Genomic DNA, 27,770 nt, shown 5'->3' on the forward strand with positions numbered 1-27,770 from the left:
AAAATAAGACATCAAACGCATTACGATATGCACATCTCCGGTTCTCTCTACACGCTATGAGATTTTTATGGTAATTTCGAAAGATCTTCCCTCCCACTATGCATCCCACCGTCGCATTAGCTTGCTAGCTGAAACAGAAGACGCGTGTCGCGTCGCGTCGTGGGTCAAAACGCATGGGAATTACAATTACCTTTATCGGTTTCTTTTACTGTCCTTGCATTATTGTCTACCTTCCTTCCCCGTGTGGTACTTACACTTTACCGTGTGTCGTGTACAATAAATTGGCGTTCTCGCGGGACACCAGCTGCAGGAGACCCCATGGGACCACATCGGACACCGTGGGGTTCCGATATACGCACTGTGCGCTTATGTATACTACATTTTTTTCATCAACTTATGTACATGTAGGTGAGAGGTCACCGATCTTACACGTAATGCCCCGTTTCTGTATAGGAATGATACACGAAATGTTGCTAAAGAATATTATGTTAAACTTATAACAATTTATCCCTCGTTCTCGAAATTGCGCATTAGGAGGAGAAGTTATCTGAAAAAAATTATTCCTTTCCTCTTTGAATTGATTTCACATCGTTGTACCGATTGACACGATACCATTGTGCGGACATTTGTGTAGATTTTGAACAAATCACCGACAACTGCTCATTAATCCGTGACATTTAAAGTCCATGAAAACGAAAACGAAATAATTTCGTCATTCCAACTAGAAGCTGTGCGCGCAAAAATCGAAAATCGATTTTAAAATGAGACTGAGGTAGAAGTGTGGGTCTGTTTCAGCACCCGATATTACGTCCTTTTTTTCTGCCCCGAGATAGATGCTATAAATTTTCACTTTCACAGTAAAACAAACTCTGCACCCGGAAGATATTTATAGACTGTGTAGAGTTTGTCGATACATATAAATCTCCCGGGCACGGTGAATTGTGAACATTCGCTATCGAAACTGCGCGAGTAATTAATTAGATACTTCGAAAGTAAAGGTGAGAAATAATACACCACCGGTTAAATCGGGCGTTCGATCACAGGCTTCGGAATGGCAATCGGAATAAATTGAATTCCAAGGTATTAAATAATCCACCGAAAATCCATCCCTCCGCATATCGCCGATCCAAATTATTTGCTTTACTGCACAAACGCGCATTTTATACGCTAGGAACGTAGTCAATCGATAATCACGAGCGTTTTCCCACAATCGGTATTTATCTCGAAAAACTTTCACATTCTACGACGCACGCCTGTAATACCATAGATATGTATATTAAACGTAATACCCATTGATGATTAAACTTTTCAAAGGATAGACTCAAGCCAACGCGTTAATGGAATACGAGTCCATCAAAGTCTCTCACCATGCATCTGTAGCAGTACCAGTAACGATGGATTCCAACAAATGCACAGTTTGTGTTTGTAAATTCAGCTGAGCTATTGGTTCACTGAAACTTAAATGTCCATTACAGGTTACTGTACTATTATAGTTATTCAGTACTAGTTACGATTGGAGTTTCGTTTTATCCAACGATTCAGGCAAATTGTAAATCTTGCCATAATTGATTACGTATTGAAAGGCTTCCTGGATCGTATCTCGGGATAATTATTGTATTATTTAATCGATCTGTAATGACACGGTCAAGGTCCGAACACTCGGTTGGATTTTTACTGTACGTGATTGAGAATTTATCGCTATTGAAGAATTATTAATAGCAAACAGGACGGTCATAATTTGCGCTTATAAACTGCAGGAATGCCTTGCGCGCATCCGAGATTGGTGGGTACAAATGACAAATGCATAGTTGATAGTTGCACCATAGATATATCTATGGTTGCACGTTGCATCTTACCACACGATAATGAAAGTGTTTCAAATCGACTGAAAGAAAGAAATAAAAGGTGATTCTCTACCTATATCAAAGCGGAACCGCGAACCATTGGAGACCAGGAACTCCCATCGAGATATCTTTAGAAAGAATTGATTGTGTAGGGATTAAATCTCATCATGGCGTAGTGACGAACGATATTACGAATCAATGGAAACATTGATGAGATTGATTTTGAGTACCTTAAGATTCTCGAAATTGAAAAAAAAGAAGAGAAAATGACCAACGCCTCCGCACGTACATATGGTCCAAAAAATGAGGTTAATGATAACCCATCGATGGCCCGCCTAAAAATTTATCGCCAAACGCAGCTTTGAGGCAACTTCGTTTGGAAAGCGAAGATTTTTATATACGCGTATTATTGTTTTGCGTGACTGAAATCCATCGGTATACTCATCTCGTGAGTTTTATACAGGTTTACCCAGAATCCAACTGCAGAGTCTCGAATCTTACGGGCTGTTAGTTACGACTATTGCATACCTCGTATATGTTTGAATAAGACTTCGATTCAAAGCAATAATTCCACGCACGCAATCGTGCGTGTGAATTCAGAATCTTTACAGCCATATACGTGGTAACTCTCATAACTGGAGAAACAAAGCTCTTTGTGAGATCGACCTGTTTATCTATTCGGTATTATCAGACGTCAAGAATCTTTCGTGCAAGTATACGTTATAATGCAAGGACATGTGGTATAACTCACACTGTATTGCAGGTACAGGCGTGGACACATCCCACAAACATCGATGTACCAACGTTCGCACTTATGCATATAAACCGCACGTATTCACGTACGAACGTTGAAGGGTCATAAATCGAGATGAACGTGCTACCGAAAAATCAAATACTCGAGCGAAAGTTGAACGTATGGGTAGAAACGTCGATGACCGGTGTACGAAAGAGAGCTTGAAAATGTTGAATTGAGTAACATTCGCGATCGATACCAAATGAAGCCATCCAATTCGTCCGTATATATAATGCTTTATTACGCGATTCAGCTTATCCTCAGTCTCGAAAGAGCAGTAATCGGTCAGTAACATCACACGCTCGTCTTAAAATTGTTTTTGCTCAACGTTTCTTTGCTGTTATATTTCTAAACGATGTGCGAGCACGCACCTCCACCACTTAGAGACTTCGATCATTGAAAGTATCGAATTACCAAGGACCGTCAGGGATTGTTAACGCGAGAATTTATAGGTATGAAAATACCTGTGTACCTTACCCCCTCGAGTCGCAGTTACCACAACGACCTATAAAACAATCGTATAACTACATGCATAGGGGGTTCAACCAGCTCCTAGCTCCGCATGGTTTACAGATACAGTTTCTCAACAGATATGTATAAAGTGTGTTTAGACTGCGTATGCATACGCCGCACGCATGTGTGTACGTCTCTTGTACCCTCCAGCGACCCGGAGGGCGGCCGATTTATACGTACAGTGGCGATCACCTATCGGTAGATGGGTTTGGATCAAGGCCAGATCCATTAGAGATATTCACGAGGAACGCCATGGTGAGTGACTGGACCTAGACGGGGGAACGGATGGCAGTCTTAATTGTGTCCGATCGTGGCCAGAGCAGATTCTAATCCATTCCTCACGTTTGCGGTTCTCGTCAAACGCGACGGACACCACTCCGCCACTTCGCCCGCACACATCTGTCTTTCCAACGACGACTATACCGCGACGCGAGGGACGGATCAAACTTTTCAAACACCGAGGCTGAGAGAGCGACTAGCACGCGAATATACGGACGAAAGAAAGCCCCAAGGTAATTGACAGCGTCCGTGCGTTGGCGCCAGTCTCGGCAATTTCGCGGTCACGGTTGCTCGCCGTTTGCGCGCCTCTTAATCACTTTAAGATATTTATTACGTAACACCTGACTTCCCGTCTTCGGGACGTCTTAGGATTAGAATCGCGTCTGTATGGGGGCCCAACGTTCAATTTTTATCATAGGTAACAGTCGCGATACGGAGAAAATGTCAAGAGGACCGTGGAAAAGCAATCCTGATTCGTGCAAAAAATATGCAACCTGCAGTCACATTCTTTTTTCTTCTGCAACGAATGCGGACGAAAATATCGTTTGTTTTTTTCTTCTTCTCAGTTCGTTTCTTTTTTACTTGAGAATAAGACACACCCACTTCTGATCTGAATTTAACATCGATCTTGCATTATGCAGTCACCTGTGAACTAGTCAGCGGTAGAATCAAAGCGATCGGTATATAGTGAAGTATTCGTAATTGGAATGCCGATTGACTGATCGACCAGTGTCACCAGATATCGATTCAACCAGCAGGGGTAGAGAAGACCAGAGGAATCCAGTTTGAATGTATCGTTTTTTTCTCTCCCTTTTTTCATCGTACATGCAGTGCGATGCGAGTATCGCTACGTTCAACGTGACGAGTTTACGCAATCCGTTGTGATCGATTCTCAACCTGACAACCCAGGCGAAAACCACATTTATTTTCATAACACAGAATACATCGTTAAGTTGGGAAAAAATCCCCGTGTTTGTCATGCAAATCCATCACATTTCACTGTTCTATTTACCGAATGATCGACGCTATTTCGCTGCCATCAAGATGCGTACTTCTTTATGCGGCTCACGAAAAATCCGAATCGAAAAAACAATAAATATCAGAATTTAATAAGTCCCAGCTGTGATAAATTATTCGATATATGTATCTCGGAACTGCGGACAGGACCATCTTCGCCCTGTTTTTTTACTGGTTTTTATCGCTTTTTGTCTTCGAAAAAGACTCACCGTACTACGATGCATGAAGGTGGAGTAATATCACACCGCGACATATAAGCCGGTACCATATAGACGTGTGATAATTTGTCTGACATCCTCGTTTCCGAAAACAGAAGCTACCGGGCGTAAGGTAGGTCTTCTTCTGTACTGGTGCAGAAAGACGGGGGGGGGTACCGGTATCATAACGGATCGCGTCAAAATTGGGTTTAAATTACCAGGCGCACTGTTTCATACTTCGCCGCCTTGTTAGGCCGAGGTGCGATATAAAACCTGACCGTTCGCCGGTAACTCTTTTTCCTCCTGGTTTTTTTTACTTTGTTTTTTTTTTTTTTCTCAATCATACCAATATTCAAGAATGGTCAGCGCTGGAACCAACAGTCAAAATTACATGTTCATGATTTTACAGTTCCACGAGTTACATACGGTATGGTGTTAACCCCGCCAGTCAAGAATCGGCGATGCACATACGCCGCTTACATGGGCATATCGTACGTATACTATGTGGCATGTGCATACATACATCTACCGGAGAACGAAAAAAGAAAGTAAAGAAAAAACGAGGCGATGCCTGAACAATTTCGACCAGACGAAGGATCATTTCCAGCGACTAGATTACTAGCACGCTTCTCTTGGAGAGGGCAGGGCAAGTCTGCGGTCTACTAGATCTATTTATAGCCTCGAACGTTACGTATATACGTGATGCTATGTATCATATATGTACGCATACAGGTATGCATAAACGTATAACGTGAACGTAATACGTAACGCGTATAGTACGATACACAAACGCACTCGTGTCGCCCATCAGCCATCCCCATAGTAGATGCAACATCCAATATAACGGGCTCTCGATACAACTCCGCCGCATTATACTCGCTGAGTATGGCATATATAGCAATGCATAAGACATACCTCCGTATATTATACACACGTATGGATTATTGGCAATCGTAAATATATCTGCATACATCGTAGGCGTTCCATACATACACAAATGTATTTACTCCAGCGTTATACATACCGCGGCGACAATTTTTTTTGACAATCACGATTCTTACAGCTATCATAATTTCACCAACGCACAGAAAAAAGAAAGTCTTCTTTCATCGGAGGATTGTCATTATTCAATCGAAAAGGTTTTTATGGGTAGGTAAAACAAATAATCTAGTATAACATCATTTTGTTAGATCAATAAATACTTGACTCATGAGTCATTAGTTGGATTCAGTGAACTCGACGAAATCAGAATGGAATCTAAAACATATGTTAGATATTCGGCCACCTATAATCTTTCCGATATAGCACCTGACCTTTGTTGGCTAAAAAGAGACAAAAAATGATCGTCGAATTGTTGGGCGCTGCAGGTTAAGACGATGTATTAATTTGAATTGATCAATTGTAATGAAAAAAGTCGATTACCGGCGTAAAACGTTTTATGTTAAGTCTTGCACATACTTCGTACGTGCAGGCATAATGTGTCGGAATTATACGCACTTTGTACATTGAAAACTCCACTACATTATCTGGCCCAAGATTAATTCAAATGTTCAATTAAGATTTCCTTGTGCGGCACGCGTGTTCATGTTTCCCAATCCTGATTTCATCAATTACTGCAGCTGCGAGCCGAACCTAATTGATAATGAACGAAGAGAGAACTGAAATGAATTTTCATACCGTTCGATTATGTACAGGTACGAGTGGATACGTAAGAAACTCTAAACAACAATTACAAGAGGAGTTTAAGTTGTATGTTCAAGTTGCGAAGCTGGTAAATTTTACTATGAGAAATCTGCACAGCGCTGCTACCGTGAACTTCGAGAAGTCGTCGGGGTGGCCAATGTGTTGATCAAATTGGACGATAAAGAGGACCCAGCACTGATTGAGGGATGCCGGTGACGGATGCAGGTCCACCCGTTCATCCTGAATTCCCCTACCATTTCGTGGTGCGTGCACGAGATCCTTGTCCCTCACACCGTAGGGAGAACGCGTCAAGGTCGCTAACCTCAGAAGCCCTAAGGTTCTGTTTGGCGCCACTCTTCTTCATCTTTGAGTATTAAACACGCGTATCCAGCGTATCTGAAAGATTGCAGTCAATCATTCCTGCAATAAGATTTTCGATGATCTATATATGAGATAATAAGTTATTTGTTACCACTTTCACACGGTGCATCTTGGTCAGCGCCGTTAATGTACGATTCATCTCAAATTAATTAAAAATTAGTTTACACGTTCAGAAGATGCAACGAAGAACAGTCGTTCTTCATAACTAATACTAGTGTAGCCTCCAATGATTCGAAACGTAGTCCGGATAGCCGGTGGGATACCGATTGAGCGGTACATCAATCAACGACAGTTGATCCACATTCACATCGCACGTAATTTAACTTGAACAATTATTGTGAAATTGCGAATGCGCGTTTTATATTTTCTTTGAAAACCGATAAATTATTTTTCAATGCCAAATTTTTCATTCCTATTCGTCAAGTACAGGAAAATACCTTACGAGTTTTCAAAGATTTTTTCTTCTTTCAAACTGCACCAGTGTAAACCATGAAGTCTAGAATTTCATCTGGAGGATATTGTTCCGAAAGCGTTTCGCGGTGGATTAAGTAAATCTGAAGATATCGATTTCTTGACGAATGTATCGATGTTTATGTGTAAGAGTAAGACGGTACGAAATGAATTCGTGCAACCGATACATGCATCTCATTATTTATGCATTCATTAAAACCTGCACATCAAACAGGTATTTGTACATTTTCATTTTATCCGAGCGGACCATTTGTGATCTACTGAAAACTTCGTCGATCTTTTTGTCGAGAAGACATACATAAACACTGCGAAGAATGTAAAAACGCGTGATCTCGAGTTTCAGTTGAAAAACCGGCTAACTCGGTGTTTTTCAAATGCGAAATAGCCGGTTTACCAAACAAACGTCGAACCAGCCGGTTCTTTTCAGCCGAACTTCAAGTAGCTGGTTTTTCTATGCAGCTGTCGTTATTGAAGCCTTGATCAGTTGTTTAATTGCTTTAATTTTGGATCTTATATACCGATACCCCTTACCGCTCAGAGTGTAGCGTGTAATCGATCAATCAATGCAGTTTTTATTACTCGCAATTAAAAAATTCAAGATTCATTGTCAGGTGTCACGAAGTAGACGCTTGTCACGATCTGGTTTGGTGAGTTCACCAGCACTCTCCGAAGTCTGTATGTACTCCATCGTTTCAATCTGTACGACTCTTGCACGTGCTGGATGATAATATAAAAATTCTATTGTCTCGAGATTGTAACACTCGTACTGCAGTAGCCGTCGCGGTATAATAACATATAATTTACCTGGGTATGGAGTATAATTTTTTATCTACGATCAACCTACAGAGGACTGTACTTTGAACGAGACAAAATTTAAAGAAAATTGGTATCGATTACAAAGATGTGGATTTGGAAAATAAAAGAGAAGTTTGCCAGATCCCTCGCCAGTTGCTCACGTGCTCGCGTGCGTGAACGACGGGTTGACCATTTCCCTCGTCTCTTCTGGATACGTAGACTACTCAAATAACGACCGCAAGCTGCGTCCTCAATAAAAATACGTTAAATTATCGAAACCAGTTAACTTGGGACTTTACCCATCTACCCGTTACTGATTCGAGAAATGTCCACTTCAATGTAACATTATAGTTGCCAATATTCCGAACACAATTTTCGATACTTCAAGCGTATCCTGTAACCAGATTTTTTCCACTGTGCGGCCAGCCCAAATTATTGAATTACGCTACTTAGCGACACGTCTGCGCTCATGCATATGCGTATTCACATATGACATAAGTGTGATTGTTCGACTCTCAAATGTAACCACACATACAGAATATCGAAGGAATCGTCCTGAGTGTGACTTTTCTATTTGAAAGTGTTCGAATTCACGTATAAATGCATTGGAATATTATATTTTGTATTTAAGATCTAGCGGTTCAGCTTGAAGACAAAAATTCCAAGTCTCAGAAATGTAATTATTACAGTTGACCAAAAGATGTAAATAGTTTGGCGCTCGTGAATAACATATGTTTACAACATTTCACAGATTGAATAAAAATGATTATACCGAACTTTTTTCAGCTGCCAGTGATTCCAATTTTCAAACGATGCAATATAAATGCGTTCATTGAATAGGATCTTCCGAGCTAAATGTCATTAGTAAATGCATTTAATTACTTCGATTGTTAGTTCAATTCATATGAATGTTTCAGATAGCACATTATCCATAATTACTTCAATAATTGTAAATTATTGATATTATGCTCAAGGTGTTATCATTGAAAATTGCATCACCTACACCGTCATCTACATGTATGTATCCAAACTACGCTTAGTTGAAAACCAGTTCACATTATTCATGGTACGCAACCTGGGGTTGGATCCAAAATAAAATCAAAGATTTCCTAAAGATTGTTGATGGAGTATTGAATGCGGTAAATTACCGACTGGGTACGATTTGAATGTACCTTGCTGTTGGCAGAAACAAAGAAGTCTTTACCATCAGTGGTTTCAACAGTTGATGAACTAAAGTTCTAACACGTCATGCATGCCAACCGAAATATTCTTCACGGTTACCAAATTTGTCAGGTTTTATCTGTGGGAATAACATTAGACCTAACCTATATTAGTTGCATTTGACACATCTCTATTATAGTGGTGTTTATTGTGCGTTTGGATTCTTCTGCTCATCAGTTGCACATGAATGTGAGAAAATTACTGATTCACTCTGTTTTGCGTAGTTTCTTGTTATCCCTCAAAAGCAGTCATCATTCAATTCCATTGTTCATAGATTAATAATTACTTTTGACATATTTCAAGCAACCGAAAAAAAATATATTTCTTTGATTTTCAGGCAACCCATACACTGCCACTCTTACTTACGGATACACAGAATTAAAAACAACGGAAACATCATGTCTAATAGCTCTGAGTCTGTGGGATATGATTCTCCATCAGATGGTAAGATATAACTTTATTCTTCATATTTCTGTCATGTGCTTTCAAACATAATCACTAGTATTTTTACATCAATGTATCTAATGATCCACGCGGTTACTTTCTGGGCGGATATCAAGGATGATGGGCATTACTTTCTTTCATATTATTTTGTTGCTAATCTTTACGGACAATAAAAGATAAAGATGCACGTTCCATAAGCTGAAACCGCTACTACACGAAATTGCGTTCGCATTGATGCGATGATTCAGCGCTACTTAGTTGCTGATTGTTACTAAAATCCGAATTTTGTTGCTCCAAACGTTTGGAATGCTAGGTTTAGTTGGAACTGGCACCGCCACTCGATAGGATAGTCAATAGTAGGATAGTTACACTGGAGCGGAAATTTAGTGCTAATTTGTTGTTGTTTGTCCCTTGAATTTCAATCCTGTCTCTCCAACCGGTGATGATCGAAAAAAAAAATCGAGGAGATACTGAAGAAATTTATTGCTGCAATGATACGCGTTCCGGAATTCGTAGCATCGAGTATTCGGAGACAACGACATAGCTTAATTCGTGGCATCGAGTATTCCTCACCAAACTAGGCTTGTGTCAAAAACAAAATTCCCGGCCGTCTACAGGTTAATTTGTGCCATCAAGAATACGCATTTCTGAACTTTTCGCATCGAGAGTACGCATTCTTTAATTCGAGGCATCCGTATTCTTGATGCTACGAATTCCGGAAGTCGTTTTCTCTCCGAATACTCGATGCCACCAATTTAGAAATGCATATTCTTGATGACACAAATTCGGGAAGTCGTGTTCTCGATGCTACAAATCAAGAAATGCCTATTTTCGATACCACGAATCCAGAAATGCGTGTTATCGATGCCATAAATTCAGGAATGCGTATTTTATACACCACAAAGTCCGGAACCCGTATCTTTGCAGTAATAAATGCGCTTACATAATTGAAACTTAGCATCGATCTCGATTCCGTCCAAATGGCTAGAGCAACAGAATTCGGAAGAATTGTTAAAGAATCGGCACTAAATTTCCGCACCAGAATAAATCCGTTTCAACCATCCTATCGAGTGGCGGTGCCAATTTCAACTCAACTAAGCACCGCTTTCGATTTTGTCTAAACGGCTGAAGCAACAAAATTTGATTTTGGTAACAATTGGCAACTAATTATCACTAAATCCTCTCATCATTGAGAACGCACTTCTGTGAAGGGGCGGTTCCGGCACATGAGACGTGAAAGATGCTCGATCATTTGCATCACCTGGAAAGTGATTTACAGTCTTAATCTTGGCGAAACAATCCAATTAATATAAGAAAGCTAATGAGTGAAAGACTGATCAGTCAGTGAGCCGATATTCTCAACCTGATTCCATAATTAACTGCTTCTTTAACCAAAATACAATACTGGACTGTGAAGTTTCGGGATAGCAGCATTGGTACAAACTCACATAATACAGTCTTACATCGCCTAGATTTTATTTCTTGATAGCAAGAATACTATTACCATATAGTCATTTTCATGTTGGTAGTTGATTTATTCATCACTTTTACATTTTTCCTATGAAATGATTATCAAATAATAGTGATTGATAAATTTCATTCTAGCGGTTTCACGAACAAAACTTTGTAGAGTATGAATTTTATTGAATGTTGGGAAACCGCTTCAATACTTTTCAAATAAACTTGGTTCAGATAAAGTCATTCATTAGATTACATCAGAGGAAAACATGTATCGCCTATTTATCACAAAATATAAGAAGGCAAAGTGTTTCTAATTTTCATTGCTTTACTATCTCGTTGAAACATTCTACCTACATTATACTTTGTTGATATGTCAACAACCAGACAAATAATCACAACATAACATCATCACAACCTTGTTTGAAATTATAAAATCTATCTTGTTTATGAATTATCGAGCCTTTCGAACATATCTCTCTATGGCCGCTTCACATTCCTTAATTATTAAGTCAGATTTTTTATAATACGTGTACTTTATAGTCAGATATTTGGTTTTTAGTACTGAATGTACTCAGCTATTCTCTTCGCTGTGTGCTATTTCAGAAATCTATTTACAAGTTGGTCCAACAAGTTGTCAGGTATTAAAACTTCCCGAGATATTGGGACGGTTAGAGAAATCCATATTCTCCTCAAGCACACGTTGTCTGTGTAGGCATATACAATTTTTATTTACTGTTAGTTTCCTTTGGTCGCTATCGGTTGGCCCAAGATGGGAACTCATTAACGTGATATATAAAGTTTCCCCAAGTTGGGAATGCGACGGTCAACACAACCAGTGTGATAATACTTGGTCCGATACCAGCTATGATCAAATCTTTGGTTTTTATGTGTCCTGCTGCAGTTATAATTGCATTTGGTGGTGTCCCAGCTGGTAGATGAAATGAAAATGAACAACACAGTCCAGCCGGCATCATCAAATATAACGGGTGCACTTTGATCGATACAGCCTGTGATAAAAAAAGCAAAGTATTCAGTTTTCCGTGTATGGCCGTTTCTTTCGATTAATTTTCACGGTCATGATTTGCAAAGGCTGCTAAAGTATTCGGAAATGAGGCATTGACGTCAATTCTATTGGAATTACATATAAGTATAAATTTATAAAGATCTCGTTTACTCACTAATTCTGCAAGTACTGGTAATATCACATTGGCAACAGCCACATTAGCTGTCAATTCCGTAACCGACTCAGCCAACAGACACACTATGAACAAAATGGCTATGGAATGGAGATTCTGCAAACCCGTTAATGAATTTCCTAAAACTGTGGATAATCCAGAAGATGTACTGCCGGAGGACAACGCGAAGCCACCCCCAAGAACAAACATGAGACCCCAGTGCATTTTCGTCTGAATCAACTGCCAGGTTATCAATCCTTGGCTTGGTTTCGTCGGACGTTTCCTAGGGTCTTTACTGAAGGCTTTGAGGAAGTCCAACTTAGCTGGGAGTATGAACATCATGAGTGCCACGAAAATTGCTGAGCTGGAATCTTTGTAGCCCCTGAGGATCAAATTTATATACGCATATAGCATACGAGTGATATACATAATGCCGGATCAGTGGGTATTAACAGAAATAAGTATAAATCTAACGGGTTTGTCCTTACAAATCCGTGATAAGTTGGGGCCAGCCTGTCATGAATCCAGGTTTTCTGAAGAACCACATAAGAATGACAATACCAAATAACCCTGCGACAGCAGATTCGTGCCATGTAATTGGCCCCAATTCTTTATATTTCTGGTTAATGACGTTTTCCGCAATTTTTTCACCCTCTTTGCCTATGTTTATTGCCTGCGCATCTTTGCTATTTGGTCTAAACAGCCCCATGTACATGATTTGCAGCCACAGCCAAGTGAGCACGGCACAGACAAGCATTTGTGGAATGGCATAATACATCCAATCGGAGAAATTGAGTCCACCACTCCCTGGGAAACGACTGTGAACAACAAAATAACTTAGTAGTGTGACACATACAAAACTTCTAATACAAATGCATATTTTTAAACACACTCACGTTTCGAAAATTCCTTTGAACGTTAAATTAGTTCCACTGCCTACCATTGTTCCAGTGCCACCGATACTAGATGCATAGGATGCAATCAAAAAGTAATTCATCGTAGTATTGGTGGGCCTCTTAGCACTGAATGGAAAAGAAAAGAAAATTAACAAATATCAATAGTTAAGAACTCACTGGTTATCAGGCAGTTTATTTACGAAGAGATACTCTGGTATTAAAGAATTACTCACGGTGTACCATCTTCGTTCGATTCGACATTGTCCCTTTCTTCTATAAACATAGGACCCAGTCCTTGCTGTAAAATAAGTAGTCGATTCGAATAGTATAGCGATTACTAGTTTATATGCAATGAAATATCATGTACCGAGCACAAATTTGCTTACGTTTTCCAATTCCATGAGCACTGTTTGGATGATTGGAATCATCATAGCGGTAGCTGCAGTATTGGAAACCCACATCGATATGAACATTGTGACGAAGAAAATACCGGCGCTCAACCTTGAGGAATAATTGTACGGAGATGTTGAATACTTTTTGAGAAGGGCAATATAGAATCAATTATGATCGGAATACGTGAATTTATGATGTCCGCTAATTACACAAGTTCTGATAACAAACATGATGTAATCAGGCACACACCCATGAACCAGAATAGCATCGGTCTATAATATTAATTTCGAAAAATGAAAACAAAATCACCTCCTGTGACCACATCCGACTGTTTTGATGATTAATAATGCGATTCGCATGTGTAGTCCTGAATGTTCGATCGCCACAGCTATAATAAGACTTCCGAGGAACATCATAGTTGTGTCATTTAGATAACAAGTTGTAGTGTCGGTCGTACTCAGAATTCCCATCAACGGGAAAAAAAAAACTGGCATGAAGGAGGTCATGGGCAGCGGCAAAGCTTCCGTCACCCAAAAGATCGCCATTATTATAACAATGTAAAAACATCTGAATGTCTGCATGAAAAATTGAAAATATTTCAGAAATAATGGCAATAAATCTGAATATCATGTTCCCGAACTAATAAATTTCGACTTTATCTTGTTTTACGTGCAAAATTGTTGATGTGCAACTGTAACTTACGGTTGTGGTATAAATAATGGGTATGGGTAGAAAAACTAGGGGTGCTCCTACAACGACAATGGAACGCCAGTATATCGCTAGGAACCGGAGTAGGAGCCGTCCAAAGCTGGCATTTTGTCTGAAAATAGCAGACTTTAATTATCTGTTTGTGCATAAAAATGTGACAGGAGAAAGAAGATATTGGCTTAGCCACATTCTTTCATTCAAACTGATTCTTCCAACCAACCCTCTCGTGTAGCTGGAATCTTTCTCGAGCATGTTATCCGATGGAACGATGTCAAACTGCTTTGTACTCATGATGGCGTAGGGTTCTATTTATTCTGAAACAAAAATTACATGAATTCCTATTGCAGCTAAAATAAAAACTACGACTCCGATATGATGGCCATTACCGAGCTATAAATAAAACAAGAGCTACAAAGTTGAACGTCTTCCGTTGGACATGAACCCTGCTGTTTTGAAATTCTGATGACAAATTCGAAATGCTATGTCACGTATATACACAAAGACCGTCGGTCTTTCACTATAAAAGTCTGTGAGTTACAATCCCGCGATAATTGTTTCGTCAAAGGTGCGAATTGGAAACGGTGAAAGAATTTATCGTTGCCTGCATTTTTCCGACAAATCCATGGACAATACGAATGTTATAATTTTCAAAGACCATTTCTTACGATTTGTGCTAATATCCGGTCAGCGAATTTATGATGATCGTCGGGAAAAGCAGACTTTCTTAGCAACCACCTAAAGTACTTCTGAGAAGCTATTAAGTATGACGGGGGCAATAAAGGAGCTGACAATTTCGACTACTGGTAGAGTTTTTTAATTATCGGTCGGCAATTTATCTGAATCTTCAATAGCGCGGTTGTAAAGACGTGATATACAACTAAATGAGTATAAGCTACCAGTTAATTACTTCACAATGAGTCGTAAACCTCGAATTGTGACACGCGTTCATTTGCTCATCCGTGATTAAGCATCATCGACGATACACCGGGTTTGTCTTTTGATCAACTTTTTGCCAGAGCAGCGTAAAAGCATAATACCAAATTACTATCGAAGTCTTAAAAAAAATATTTCCTGGTACCGTGTCATATTGCAATGATGAGATTTTCGTAATTATTTGCTTTTCTCACTTTCGTGTGGGATACGACCAATTTTCACAACATCCGGAGGTTCTTGTGGTTTACGCCTTCTTGATTCTTAGCACTTGATATCGATATATGTATCAAAATTTTCAGTCCCAGATGAGTCCGACACTCTCAACATTTTAGACAAAATTTACTTCCACTTTATGCAGTTATCACTGGGTGACCGTGATCCGTGCAATCGGATTGCGAAGTAGCTTTTGCTTTGACACGTGCCTAAAAGAGTCATAAATATGTTAACGCAGGCGACCCCTAATTACCTCCCAAAACCGAAAATGAAAAAAAAAAAACTCCAGACCAGTGAACCTGCATTTCGACATAAATTGGTACCTTCAACAATAAGTAGGATGAACATAGTCTAATTGAATTGCAAATATCTATTGTTGTATATAAACAATCACATTGATTAAGTTAAAGTAGAACCTTTCAATATGCTCACTTCGGATAGCCTTTCAAAGCTGGACGTTGACAGAAGTTAAATAACTGCACGATAAATAAAATGCGATGGCATTTTGGAAATTAGAACATTGTATCCGATGACGAGACGAAAAAACAGAATCAGCAAGATTCTGAAAGGTTCAAGGTAGACGACTACAGCAGGTTGGCGCAGCATGGCGGTTAGCTGGATAATTGGGGTGCCTTCTTCGCAGGTGCCCAAGTCCTAAAAACCTAGAGCTCTGTTTTCTCGTTCCACCTGTTGTGTTTTTTTTCTTTCCTTCCAGCCAATACCACCGCATATTGTGGGTTGCTGGTAATGCCACCGCTCTATATAAACGTGTTGTTAGATGTGTAAGCCGCTTGTGTTTCAAAGTATATTTTCCCCAATTTCGATAAGTTCCAAAATCGTGTTCGGGCTTATCACAGAAACTTTCTCTTGATCACTTCAGAGCTCGCTTCAAACAAAATTGAATTCGAGTTGGAACGATTATTACTTTGTCATCAATTGTCGTCAGCCAATGTCCACTTGCGCTCGAAATATTATTCTTAGCGTTTCTTGTGCAGTATTTTTTTACTCGTGGGGTACTCAAAACACAAAACATTCGCGCAGACGGAGAATCCCGATTCAGGATACGCTGGGCAACCGGTTGACAAAATTCTCACAGTAAAGCGGTCCAGGTTAATAGTCGACGAATTGAGTTCACATCATCAAGAACACTAACTGGAAGCTCTCCGAGTATAGATAATCCGATTTGTACACTATCGCGTGGATTATGATGATGCCCTGCATCACGAGGCAAAAGATCAAATTGGATGTTTGGTGTATAATAAACCTACCACTCTTCGGCTTGGCAGTATAAATTAGAGGTTGCATCACCATCTCGTCTTCAGGGGTTAAATAGTAATTGGTTGATACGCTGATTGAAGAACACCAGAGATAGTGGAGAAATTTATTGTTATATAATTACAACTCGCGACTAAGGAAAGAAATGGAAAAAATTCAAACGATTCGAAAGCTGAAAGTCTAAATAATTGAAATTAATACAACTATACGACAATATCTAATTATTAGGACGTGTCATGTGACACGGTAGACGCGATACAAATATCAACATTCACTTTACCTTGAAAATAGGAAAATAGAAATTCCGTGATCTTTGACCTATGTAGCTCGAGGGTTCGATGCGCCTCAGGAGATTATGGTCGACTAGTACTAATTGATAATACAACGAAGAAGACCAGCTAAACTCTAATCGTACCGAAGATGTATGGGGCACATCAGCCGACAACGGAGGACGTTGTCACTGACGAGAGCAGCGAACAGCAACTGACTTGCCGCTCCGTTGATGTCGAACCACCTCTGTTAAACGTTCTGATATATGTATACACCTACTTAAGGTCGTGCCCAATAAAATCCCCCGCCCTTATCGTGTACACGAGACGCATAGCGCACGAGAAACTCGTTCACAACCTCTGGATTCGTAGAACACGAACATCGTCCGACAGGTGTTCGTGTGCGGCACACCTTCAACGGCGCTCAAAAATGTGTAACAGAAAAATTTGAGGGGCTAGTGAACATCCTATTATTTCAATAACAATGAGATCAAAATATTTTCGTTCACCATGTACTTGTAAAAAAACTTCAAATTCGTATGGCTACACCAGGTCTTCAAACGGTCTGATCCGCAGTTATACCCAGATAACTATTGAATAGTAAAGAGTTATTCGCACACTGCTTATGGAATTGATTTCTGATATTTTCATTCATGAACCAGAGAAAACGGTCAGAAGTGAGACACGAAGTCTCTTGACACGAAAGCATGAAAGCCATTTAACCATCACTTGTGATGATATGAAAGAAAAGATGTCACCACGAGAATTGAATTTTGAACGAAACGTATCGGTTACTGTAAAATTTATATTTCAATAAACAGTGGTACCCAGTATTGCACGTATACCACGCGGATCAGAAAATCCTGTATTGCAGTGTCTACGGACTTCTCTAGTCACTAAACTCATTTTTAGAGACAACGCGAATGTCGGAGAACAATTGTGTCTAATAGATCATTAGGTTCCGTTTACCCCCATGTACTCGAAACCACCACTAATAGAGGATATCCTGGACCGTGTGTGTACGGACATCACACTTTTGACATACCTAATACGCATAATTATGTGAGTAAAATTGAATACGCGGGACACTCTACGGTCGATTTTAATAGACATTTAAATACATACACTCCTCGATTGTGCAGGTTGTTCCACGTAAAAAGACGAGGCAATTCCGAGTTTGCTCTAATTTGCCAATTATAAATAAGACGCACAGAAAGGACACATACAGGCAGACCAGATGACATACGTGGCAATCTCACTCATACACATCGTCCAATTTAATGTTTCTATTATTCCACGCTATGATTGTACGATCTCAAAAGAAACTAAATAGAACCTTTAGATGAAATCCATCTCGTATCCTGCACTTCCGCGTTCCGTATAGCTCTTTGCACTTCAGCGGCCGATGCATCGGTAAGCCTCGCCGGTTACGAATGACGCGTGCATATTCCACCGCAACGTTTTGAGTAAAAAAAATGGAAACTTCCCACCGTTCTGAGACACAAATAAAATGTTTTTCCATTAATCCGACTGTTAAGCCGGTACCGTCACAAATGAGACTGCAAGTACTTCGTACCAGTGTATCGGGATATAATAATAAAAACTGTTGCCCCAATCGGTCGTAGCCAGATCACACGTGACTTGTGTGCTATAGAATCTTGTAAGTCGAGCCCTCTAGCTTCGACATAAAATTTACCGAATGAAAAAAGAGGCAGATGCTTGGTCCAAAAACAGTTGCACATGCAATAACCGGACTGTTGTTTCTATTATTATCAACAGACGCGTGCCAAGTTGATCGTTATACTTTATTGACGATATGCGCGAAAGAACGGCCTCGTAATGACTCGAGTGACCAACTTTGCTTTTTATTTCTCAACTATAGTTCCGCCGTTCACAAGGTTACTCCGGAGGTTACAGTTCAAACTTCATATACACATTCCTATCTATTTCGCACTTCGCCATTCGGTGAAATTGGTGGATATTTTCGTGGCGAGAAACGAAACGTGATTTCCTTCGGGAATCAGAAAACAAAAGGAAGCGCACATGTCGGCTTCATCGCGCGGTTCAAATCAACTAATTGATACGTGTTGTATGTTTCTTTTTATAAATATGATATCCGCACGGCGAGTGAAAAATGCTTGCCCATAACACATTATCGTTGGAATATTATTTACTCGACCGTTTGTATGTATATATATACTCGTTTTCTCCGGGAATATGCATGCATAGATACATAACACACTCTATGGGATGATATGACCTTTGACCTCAAACCCCACTACTGAATTCTCGAGCAGTCCGTTATCTGAGCTCATCTTTCGTCCAGTTTAACCGGCGATGGGTGCACCGCGAATGATGCGTTCAGTTGACTCTTTTAGTGACAGATTAACCGAGCGGTTAATATTCCTTCCACAAGTTGTTGTCTCCTAAGACAAAGTGATAATGTTGCGCTTTGAAATTTAAATGCAAGTCATGACCACGCTGATGGAGGAAGATGTTACCCCCCATATGTAGTGCTTTTTGGTCGTGCCCAAATTAATAATTGATCAATTCATGATCACCGCTCTCGTATTTACGTACAGATGCGGTTGATGATTCTCCGAAACGCCGCGTGTCCTGCTTTTATTCGGGGCAAAAAAGGGTCAAATGAAAGGCTATACGCACATGCCTACTTTGGTTGAACCAAAGAGAGTAAAAATCCGACCTTTTCAGTCCCCAATTTCTCGCTCGCGGATGTAATAAAATGCAGCCTCAATGGCCGAGCGGTTCATTATGGCGAAACTCTAGATTCCTCGTATATCTGCACGTCTCTCACAATCAGAAAACTCGAGAAGCTGAGCGAGAGGCGATTCAAGTATTCATCGGCTCATACTTGCAATTACAAAATTAGCAACAACGTGACACAATCAATAATGACGCGACCGTCTGCGATCGGAAATCTCAGACAACGATACGTCTCATTTTCCATCCTGTTGGGCACATCAATCACCAACAGTTTCTTGTAGTCACAAGTTAAACCTGACCGCTGCATTCCCATGTGCTTCAGATGCAGCTTTATACTTCTTATGTATTACCTACACGATTGCACGGCGCGTAAGATATCGTTAAAATTTGTTGATAATGTCTTTGCTGGGTAATAAACACTTGCAACACTTTGGAGAAGACGCCCACCAACTAGACGTAGGTACTTTAGAATATGGTTTCGTAAACTGGATTTATCATAACTTCAACTTCAACAGGATAGTGAAATATTGCAAAGACTGGTTTTCCACCTACAATTAGTTCGTGTTAATTTTCTCAATAGGTTTACCGGCAATTCCGCGTGCTATTCCGCTGAACCGAAATCAGCGATCAATGTGCACTTCGATGAAATAAATTACACATAATTTTGATCAAGAGGGAACCGGCGAATGATTCACGCGATTTGACGATGGAAAATAGGCCGACGTTGAAATGCAACGTGACATTCCGGTGCAGGAAACGAGAAGGAACTTTAGTCGCGACGAGTGGTTAGAAAAGATATTGCTTCGTGATAACTATGCAAACGACCGCATCGAGTACCACAATTTCTCTATAATCTGGTGTGATTTAAATTGAATTTCGTGGGTTAGGAGTAGCACGATTTGCTTATCATATTATATTCGATGTTAATTTTCGTAACTGGATCAAAGGTGACGGTGGGGGGATCGACGAAGCAAGTCCCAGGTTTACCTAATCCACGTTGAGTAGCATATTGAGCGTATATTACATCATGAGTTTCCAGATAACGGTGCATGCTTATCGTAAAAGTATCGACAAACTCAGTCAAGATAAACTGTAACTATAATAATTTATCTGCCGAATCGCCATAAACCTATTCCATGCGTAGCTGTATCGGGTATACAACGCGAACCACAAGTACTTGGATCGCACACGCCGTTAATTACCGATTATACACCGTAGCGCATAATTATACCGCAAAAATTTTCTATACAAAACCTTATCGACAGTTTTGTAATACGAACGTGAGAACACTGTAGAAACTTCACTATTTTCATCACATTTTTTCCACTCTCATTTTGCTGTGGAAAAATTTTACACCACATTCAGCACCATGAAAAAGCGGTACCCAGCACCGTACTTTTCCTCAAAAATCCTGAATAACACGTTACAGGTAAACCGCTGTATCGTGCGATAGTATTGCTAAGAAAATGTGCATCGACAAAACTCATTAAGATATTACTACGGTCACTCGAAACAATTCTTCTTACCACTGACAATTAAGTAAAGTACCACCAGTGATATACACGACGTATTCTTGATAAACGGTTAGCAGGGTATCTGAACCTATATTATTGGTAAACAATTCTTGCTTCGCCTCGTATGAACATACAGTTCTGCCTCGTGTCGTGAATTGCGGAATGTAGGTATACGCTTCAAAATATCGTAGCGTCCGATACATGCTCGAATTACCGCATTGCATTCATTAAAAATCGTGTACAACGTATGACAATGCACGTTGTCGAGCACTCACAACTAATGTAATCATCGCATGCTTAATTAAGAGTTGTATTTGCGTGAGTACTAACGTGCAAACAGACACCAATCGTCTAACAACAATAATGATTTGGCATTATGAAACCACAGCTGGAGCCACCGGGATAATTGATCGGATGAGTACCAAACGATTTTCAGAACTATAATTCGGATAATTGTTACAACTGAGAAAACTCACGCACTATATTCGTGTTACATTTGGCGGTGTCCGAATTCGGACTTTGATCGCAATTTTGTCACATGTCATAATCCCCAGACTCAAAAGCGGACGTTTTAGAGTAAACCGTTGCTCGATTGCCTGCTTAATTACTGATTAACGTTTTCGCTTGGTTACAAAAAAAATTTACTCAATTGTAGTCGGTTTTGGTATCAGATTAAATCTTTGCCCATATCGCTTTACGACCATTTCTTTTCACTGACCATAAAATTTTAAGTGAAGATTATGGTCTGATATGCATCATATTATTGTATCGATCAAATTAATGACGTTATACATTTCAATTATTGATCCCATGATAAATTGTGGGCAGGGATCAGAGTACCTATTGACGGTGGAATAACAAAGGATTGAACGAGACACGCTACCGGTATAGTCAGATTAAAGATATTGTTCTTCTCCAAAGCATTCCAATCGAAAAAGGCATCCATTATCGTACGTGAAAGCTATGGATTTTCATCGCGACGTTTTATTGACAGGTCAACTCATTACCGCATAATCCACCGCAATGACGACTACCGTAGAACGTAGAACGTGTTTACGTACGAGCATATACCTATCGTGCGATAGTCCTGGAGGAGATTAATTTTTGATACCACGTTGGTGGCATATGGATCTAATGGCTTTTTGCGTCAGTCCTATTTTGTAGTAACAGAGATGTTTCGATCCGAAGCAACTCGTTGCATAACCGACGGAAGTATTCACGACTCGATCATAATCGGGCAGTACCACCTCAGTAATCGCAGCCTGTAAATAAATATATGAAGAAAAAAACAAATATACTCGTCCCAGTAAACTTGCGAGGAATCATTCGAGTAGAGATATTTCTTTCGTAATTACCTATGTGTATGCGTATCACTTCAAGGTAATCTCGCACGATAATCTATAAACTAGAATTGTATGGTAATTTTTTCAGCGTCGTACAGAATCTACGCCAGCATTTCCTTCGCTATTCTCTTACTGGGGGTTGGCGTTCCCCTATGGTGGCACACGACTGCTGTTCCTAGAGTGGCCCTACCTTACGATGGAATAGCTCGATTGAGTGACCTGGAGATTAAGATTAGCACTAAGATTTTTGTAGCTGCCTTTACTCAAGACCGTGCGAATTTATTGGCTGATGAGATCAGAGATGGGCTCAAATCGGCCGCTGGTGAGTATCAAAATTTTATAATCGAACGATATGGTGGTTTCCATACTGCGGTGAAAACTCAAGAGACCATTATCGTACTTCATGGAGCGATAACCGAATGAAAACAATCTCTCAGCCGATGCAGAGAGAATCGAAACAGGGAAGAAACAGACAAAACATTGAATTTAATTCAATTCAAGAACTCCGACACCGTTCGGTTCAATATTTATGATTGTACACACGCTTCACCTGTCAAATACATATTATCAGTAATCAGGCCTGTCACTAATGCTGCGTATAATATCGCATCTGATAAATACGCTCAATCTTGTCAATTTGGAAGTCTTTAAACTATGCGGTTTCAGATCACATCTATAATCGGTTGTTTGATTGGTCAAAACAGAAAAGTAAATGAATAAATAAAGATGCAGAACCCCGGATAAACGTTGTAACTTTACGTTATCATATCCGCTATTATTTCGAAATATATGATAGCTGTGCGATGAATTGAAAAAATGAGATCTTTCATCGATAAGTTATTAATGAGGCGCTTGCTACATACTGAACTGCGAAACATTTTGTGATATTGAGGTCCTATAAAATTGAGGTGTTTAGCGATAATTGTCAGGGATGATAAGTATCGTCGGCTTTCAATTGTAAGTAAAACATATCTTATACCACCACCAATCTTGAAAAGATCCGTCATCGTGCCCCCTATTCAGACTTAATTGCGAGAAATGAAACGATTCGCATACGGACCGTCAAACAATGCGCTTTTGTACGTTTTTATATTATACGCTCGATTAGCAATGTTGCCAATCATGTTTTTCTTGAAGAAACCTTGACATAGTTTTTTAAGTCCTCCCTCAACGGCATATGACTCGCGATTAGTGTTTATAAACTATAGAAGGTTATTGTCGCAATACTACCACTTAACGAAATTTTAGTCAGTCCCGAAATCATCCCATTGTAAGTCTCTATTGAACTGCTGACGCAAATTTTATAGCGACAACACCACGAGATTTTAACACATATAATACGAAGATTACGAAATATGTCGTCGATCCCCTTGCTTGAATAAGTAATCGATTGTTTCTAGAAAACATTGATCATAGACATACGTCCTTGTCGTAAATATACAAACGAGACTTGATTGGCAACGTCAATTACAGCTGTACGTAATATGTTCAGGTTTTTATTACTCCAAGCTGCACTCATCCAAATGCTGTAAAAATATCTCGCATTCTTTGTTTACGCATCAATATTATTATCGTCACTTGAGACGTGTCGAATGTTTTCTGGATATTTATACATATGCGCGGCTCAAAATGAGCGTCTCTATTCCTTCCGATTAGTCCAATTTTAGCGTATAAAAATATTCATCTCGTGCTTGAACCAACTCCGCAACGAAACTATTGCTCAGTCCCAGATGGAGATTCATATTTTACGTCAGAGAACCCGCCGACCTAAACAATTGCGACGTCAAGTGCCTGTATTATTGGCCAATTATCGAAATGCATTCGATCTCGCTGAAAGCACCCATTCCAGTATTAATTTCATGATCATTCATGTGTAGCTACGCAGTTTCAACCGTTATAGCGTGGAGAAGACGGTGGATTGACAGGAAGGGTGCAAAACAGCAGTTTCATTAATTTGTTGTAGCTCTGCTCATAATTCTCTTATCAAAATAATTAGCTTGATTCTGTACAACCATTCGAAGACTACGACTCTTGCTTTTATCTGAATTTTTAATTCCCAGTAAGCAATAAATAGATTTTGACCACGCGAATTGCTCAGATACGCGATAAGGCTTATTCGTTCATTAAATTTGAATGATAATAGAATGTTTTCGTTTTTTATATTTGGAATAACTGCAGATTATACGAAAACGCGTATTGGTGCAGTAGAACACGATGATGATAAGTATATCATAACATAGTATGATAATACGCTTTCATTCGATGGTGGAATCTGAACGTACGAATCGCAGTTAGTTCTTTTTGAACCTGAATGCGACGAAGCGATTATTCATCAAGTTCACGGTTCACAGCATCACAGCCGATTGGTTTACCTACTTTGAACCGGTTGTTCAAAGATCGAAAATTCAATTATTTACATCCCTTGAAACTTCTGAATGACTAAAATTCTTTTATTTATCATTCATAGAACTCTACAATCTTCAGATCTTGCCTGAGGTTATTTCAAGAAATTTAGTATCATCAGCGTTCACTCCACATGAACTTGAAAAGGTCGCAGATACTTTCAGCTTACAAGTTGGTGAATTGCTCCTCTTGGAGACACCGAATCTTACCGAAGACGTTCTTGTAGGAACGCAGCGAACGATATTTTTTTCTTCTGAAACTAGTGAGTATCACCGTATACGTGAGGAATAAAGTTTTTGATATTATTATCAAATATTTGGATGCTTAGCTCTTAGAGAGCAATTTTTCAGTCAGTAATTAATTAAGATCACGGGCAGATGAATTTACGGTTTATATCACCCTCTAGATAAGATTATTATCCTACTCGGGATCAAAATTCCCAAAATTCATGTGATCGAATCGTATTTCTTATCGGCACCTTGGATGTTTATGGCATATTACTATCCATGTGAATGTAAAACGTCGCTTGGCTTACGAATGACCAGTATAACAGCTTATTCAATTACACTAATCTATCGGTAATATACAGGTGGGCCAAAATTGACGCAAGTGCTATCAGATTGGGTCTTGTTAGATAAATCTCTTGCTCTTACCCGAAATGCACTGGCAGAACCGACGCAATTTAGTTTGGATAAGGAGAATAGAAGAAGATTTCCTGCCAATCCGGCTTACGATGTTCTGCTCACATTGGTCAATCCTTATCCAGAAAAACTGAGTGTCAATTGGAATTTTCCCACCGTTATAGACGGTACGATTATCAATATAATCTGACAATTGCTTGTTCACAGTCCTATCCGATTTTTTTTTTTTTTTAGAATACGTCAAACCATTCCTAGATGAGGTATCAGTGGTGGCGAATTTCTCACTCAAATCACAATGGCTTTACCTCATGCCTCTAGAAATGACACCAAAACAGATTCCGGACAGTACAATTCTTGGTAGGCATTATGCGCTACCGGAAGATGTGTTACAACAAATTATAACTCCGTTAGAGAAAAAGTTAGGTGAGTACGGATAGCGAAACTCAAGGCATGTCTCCCGTATGATAGCAAATTTTGAAAAGGACATTAGATCGCTGCAATTGAAATGCATCGTAATTTCAGCGTCACAAATTAGTCTCAATCCATGCATCAACTTAGTGATGTATACACCACCGTGTGACCAAGCACCGTTGCATATTTACACGCGTACCGGGCATCGGTCAAGACCAGCGAGCAACATTGAAGCATTTCTTTCTCCGAGGTAAAACATTGTCAACCTTCTTCTGAGTCTCAAATTTATCAGACCTCCGAAGACTCGGTTATGTGAACAAGTTGAATTAAAAAATTTGTTACGCCCAGGTGGGGTGGTGTCGTGATAGCCAATCCTCCCGTAGAAACTTGTAAAGAGATGGAAGATCAAGGAAAAGTTACATTTATCCCAGACGCTGCCGGCATCATGGGCTTTTTTATTTTTCATCTCAGACTACTGTTAGGAATCCCGGATTTGGTGAGCCGATGAATTTGATCTAGAATTTGATAAATCAAATTATTGACTTTGTATGAGAGTGTAAACGACTACAATGCTGATTATAAATCAAGTTAAATGACCATTCGCCAATCTTTAAATTCTGTGACTACATGAAAATAATTTTTCCTAAGGCTCCGATTTCTGGAACATCGATTGTACAACTCGATAATTCGAAACCACGCCAATGGGAATTGGACGCTTTACTTAGAATCAAAGCGGTAGAGCAGCTCACTTCAGCAAAACTAACATTGCAATCTTTAGCTCAATTATTAGAAGAAATTAGTAATATAGTGATCACAGACACAGTTGGTGATAGAATAAATGGTGCTCTTGAATTAGTAGAAGATTCTGCAAAGAAGTTAAATCGCGGAGAATTACTGGACGGATTTGCTTTGAGCAAAGAAGCATTTGTTACCGCTGAAACTGCATTTACGGATCCATCTCTGTTAGCTTTATTGTATTTCCCGGATGACCAAAAGTGAGTACACTGTCCAATGACGATTTTCTATGATCTTTAAGATTCAAATTTAACGATTGCGTTGAAATTCTAGGTACGCGGTATACATTCCACTGTTTTTGCCAGTAATGATCCCTGTATTGCTATCCCTGACGAACATATGGAAGCATATCTTTTCGAAGAAAGAGAGCAAAGAAAACAAGGTCGACTGTGATAAAAATACTGAAGAGATTGAAAAACCAAAGACTGACTAGTTTGTATCACAGTTTATGTCAACAGACATTAATTCAATGTTTAAATTAATTGAAACCGTCATGATACATCATACTTTGAAACACGCTTACTTCTAATTATAAACATAACTATGTGCGAACTTGATTTTTACTTGTAATAATGTGTGCAATCGATATCATTGAAGTATCATCCCTATGTCACATCGTTTGTGATTGTTTTATCAAATTATTGTACCGTTCGATTATCTCACAGAAATTTTTTTTCATATTCTTGTTTACTCATCATCTGTTGTAATACCTGCTGATGTAAGAATACATTAAACTTCGTTGCACGTTAGAAATATAAATCATGTATTATCCATTATTTTCAACTAGTAATATTACGATTCCCAATTAACTTCCCTTTTCAAACATCACATAGGAAATGATAAGTTGTTACAGACCACCAGTTAATCAATACGACTTTTGAATACGATTTTTATCCGAATCTGTAAGAATATATCAATTCCTGTATGACATTTTAAACACGGTGCCACGGTGCAATCGTACACACCATCTATGTACAA

General features: G+C 39.4%; 2 protein-coding genes and 1 long non-coding RNA gene across 5 annotated transcripts; 2 read left to right on the forward strand and 1 right to left on the reverse strand.

Moving 5' to 3' along the window:
- Positions 1-9,224: 9,224 nt before the first annotated feature.
- LOC105683715 (GPI transamidase component PIG-S) lies at positions 9,225-27,551 on the forward strand. 2 transcript variants are annotated; one of them, XM_012396502.3, is made up of 10 exons: positions 9,225-9,383; positions 9,532-9,638; positions 22,631-22,864; positions 25,010-25,207; positions 25,535-25,753; positions 25,821-26,009; positions 26,109-26,247; positions 26,346-26,493; positions 26,646-26,992; positions 27,066-27,551. In XM_012396502.3, coding segments are annotated over exons 1-10 (1,743 nt in total). In that variant the 5' UTR covers positions 9,225-9,381; the 3' UTR covers positions 27,226-27,551. The 2 variants fall into 2 exon arrangements, with proteins under 2 accessions (XP_012251925.2, XP_048506657.1); XM_048650700.1 differs by lacking the exon at positions 25,010-25,207.
- LOC105683723 (protein I'm not dead yet) lies at positions 11,153-18,476 on the reverse strand. 2 transcript variants are annotated; one of them, XM_012396522.3, is made up of 10 exons: positions 18,298-18,476; positions 14,492-14,585; positions 14,266-14,383; positions 13,873-14,138; positions 13,557-13,671; positions 13,404-13,468; positions 13,171-13,296; positions 12,763-13,092; positions 12,278-12,656; positions 11,153-12,106 (listed from the first exon to the last, which is right to left on the reverse strand). In XM_012396522.3, exons 2-10 carry the CDS (start codon positions 14,560-14,562, stop codon positions 11,852-11,854), a joined length of 1,725 nt encoding a protein of 574 aa, XP_012251945.2. In that variant the 5' UTR covers positions 14,563-14,585; positions 18,298-18,476; the 3' UTR covers positions 11,153-11,851. The 2 variants fall into 2 exon arrangements, with proteins under 2 accessions (XP_012251945.2, XP_012251937.2); XM_012396514.2 differs by lacking the exon at positions 18,298-18,476 and adding an exon at positions 16,973-17,207.
- On the forward strand, positions 17,424-18,309 carry LOC125499976. Its single transcript, XR_007277138.1, has 2 exons — positions 17,424-18,023; positions 18,104-18,309. It is a non-coding gene; the product is annotated as an uncharacterized LOC125499976 (long non-coding RNA).
- Positions 27,552-27,770: the final 219 nt, after the last annotated feature.

Source organism: Athalia rosae, chromosome 2 (genome assembly GCF_917208135.1).
Source record: "Athalia rosae chromosome 2, iyAthRosa1.1, whole genome shotgun sequence".
NCBI classification, from domain to species: Eukaryota; Metazoa; Arthropoda; class Insecta; order Hymenoptera; family Athaliidae; genus Athalia; species Athalia rosae.

What these genes read in the sequence shown, in the direction of transcription:
- LOC105683715 (XM_012396502.3), top strand. An exon ending in TTTTCCCACCGTTATAGACG is followed by an intron (nt 25,754 to 25,820) that starts GTACGATTATCA and finishes TTTTTTTTTTAG; the next exon opens with AATACGTCAAACCATTCCTA. An exon ending in TATTTCCCGGATGACCAAAA is followed by an intron (nt 26,993 to 27,065) that starts GTGAGTACACTG and finishes TTGAAATTCTAG; the next exon opens with GTACGCGGTATACATTCCAC.
- LOC105683723 (XM_012396522.3), bottom strand. Translation starts at nt 14,562, where the DNA reads ATGAGTACAAAGCAGTTTGACATCGTTCCATCGGATAACATGCTCGAG. An exon ending in CCATTATTTATACCACAACC is followed by an intron (nt 14,139 to 14,265) that starts GTAAGTTACAGT and finishes TTTTTCATGCAG; the next exon opens with ACATTCAGATGTTTTTACAT. An exon ending in TGCTCATGGAATTGGAAAAC is followed by an intron (nt 13,469 to 13,556) that starts GTAAGCAAATTT and finishes CTTATTTTACAG; the next exon opens with CAAGGACTGGGTCCTATGTT.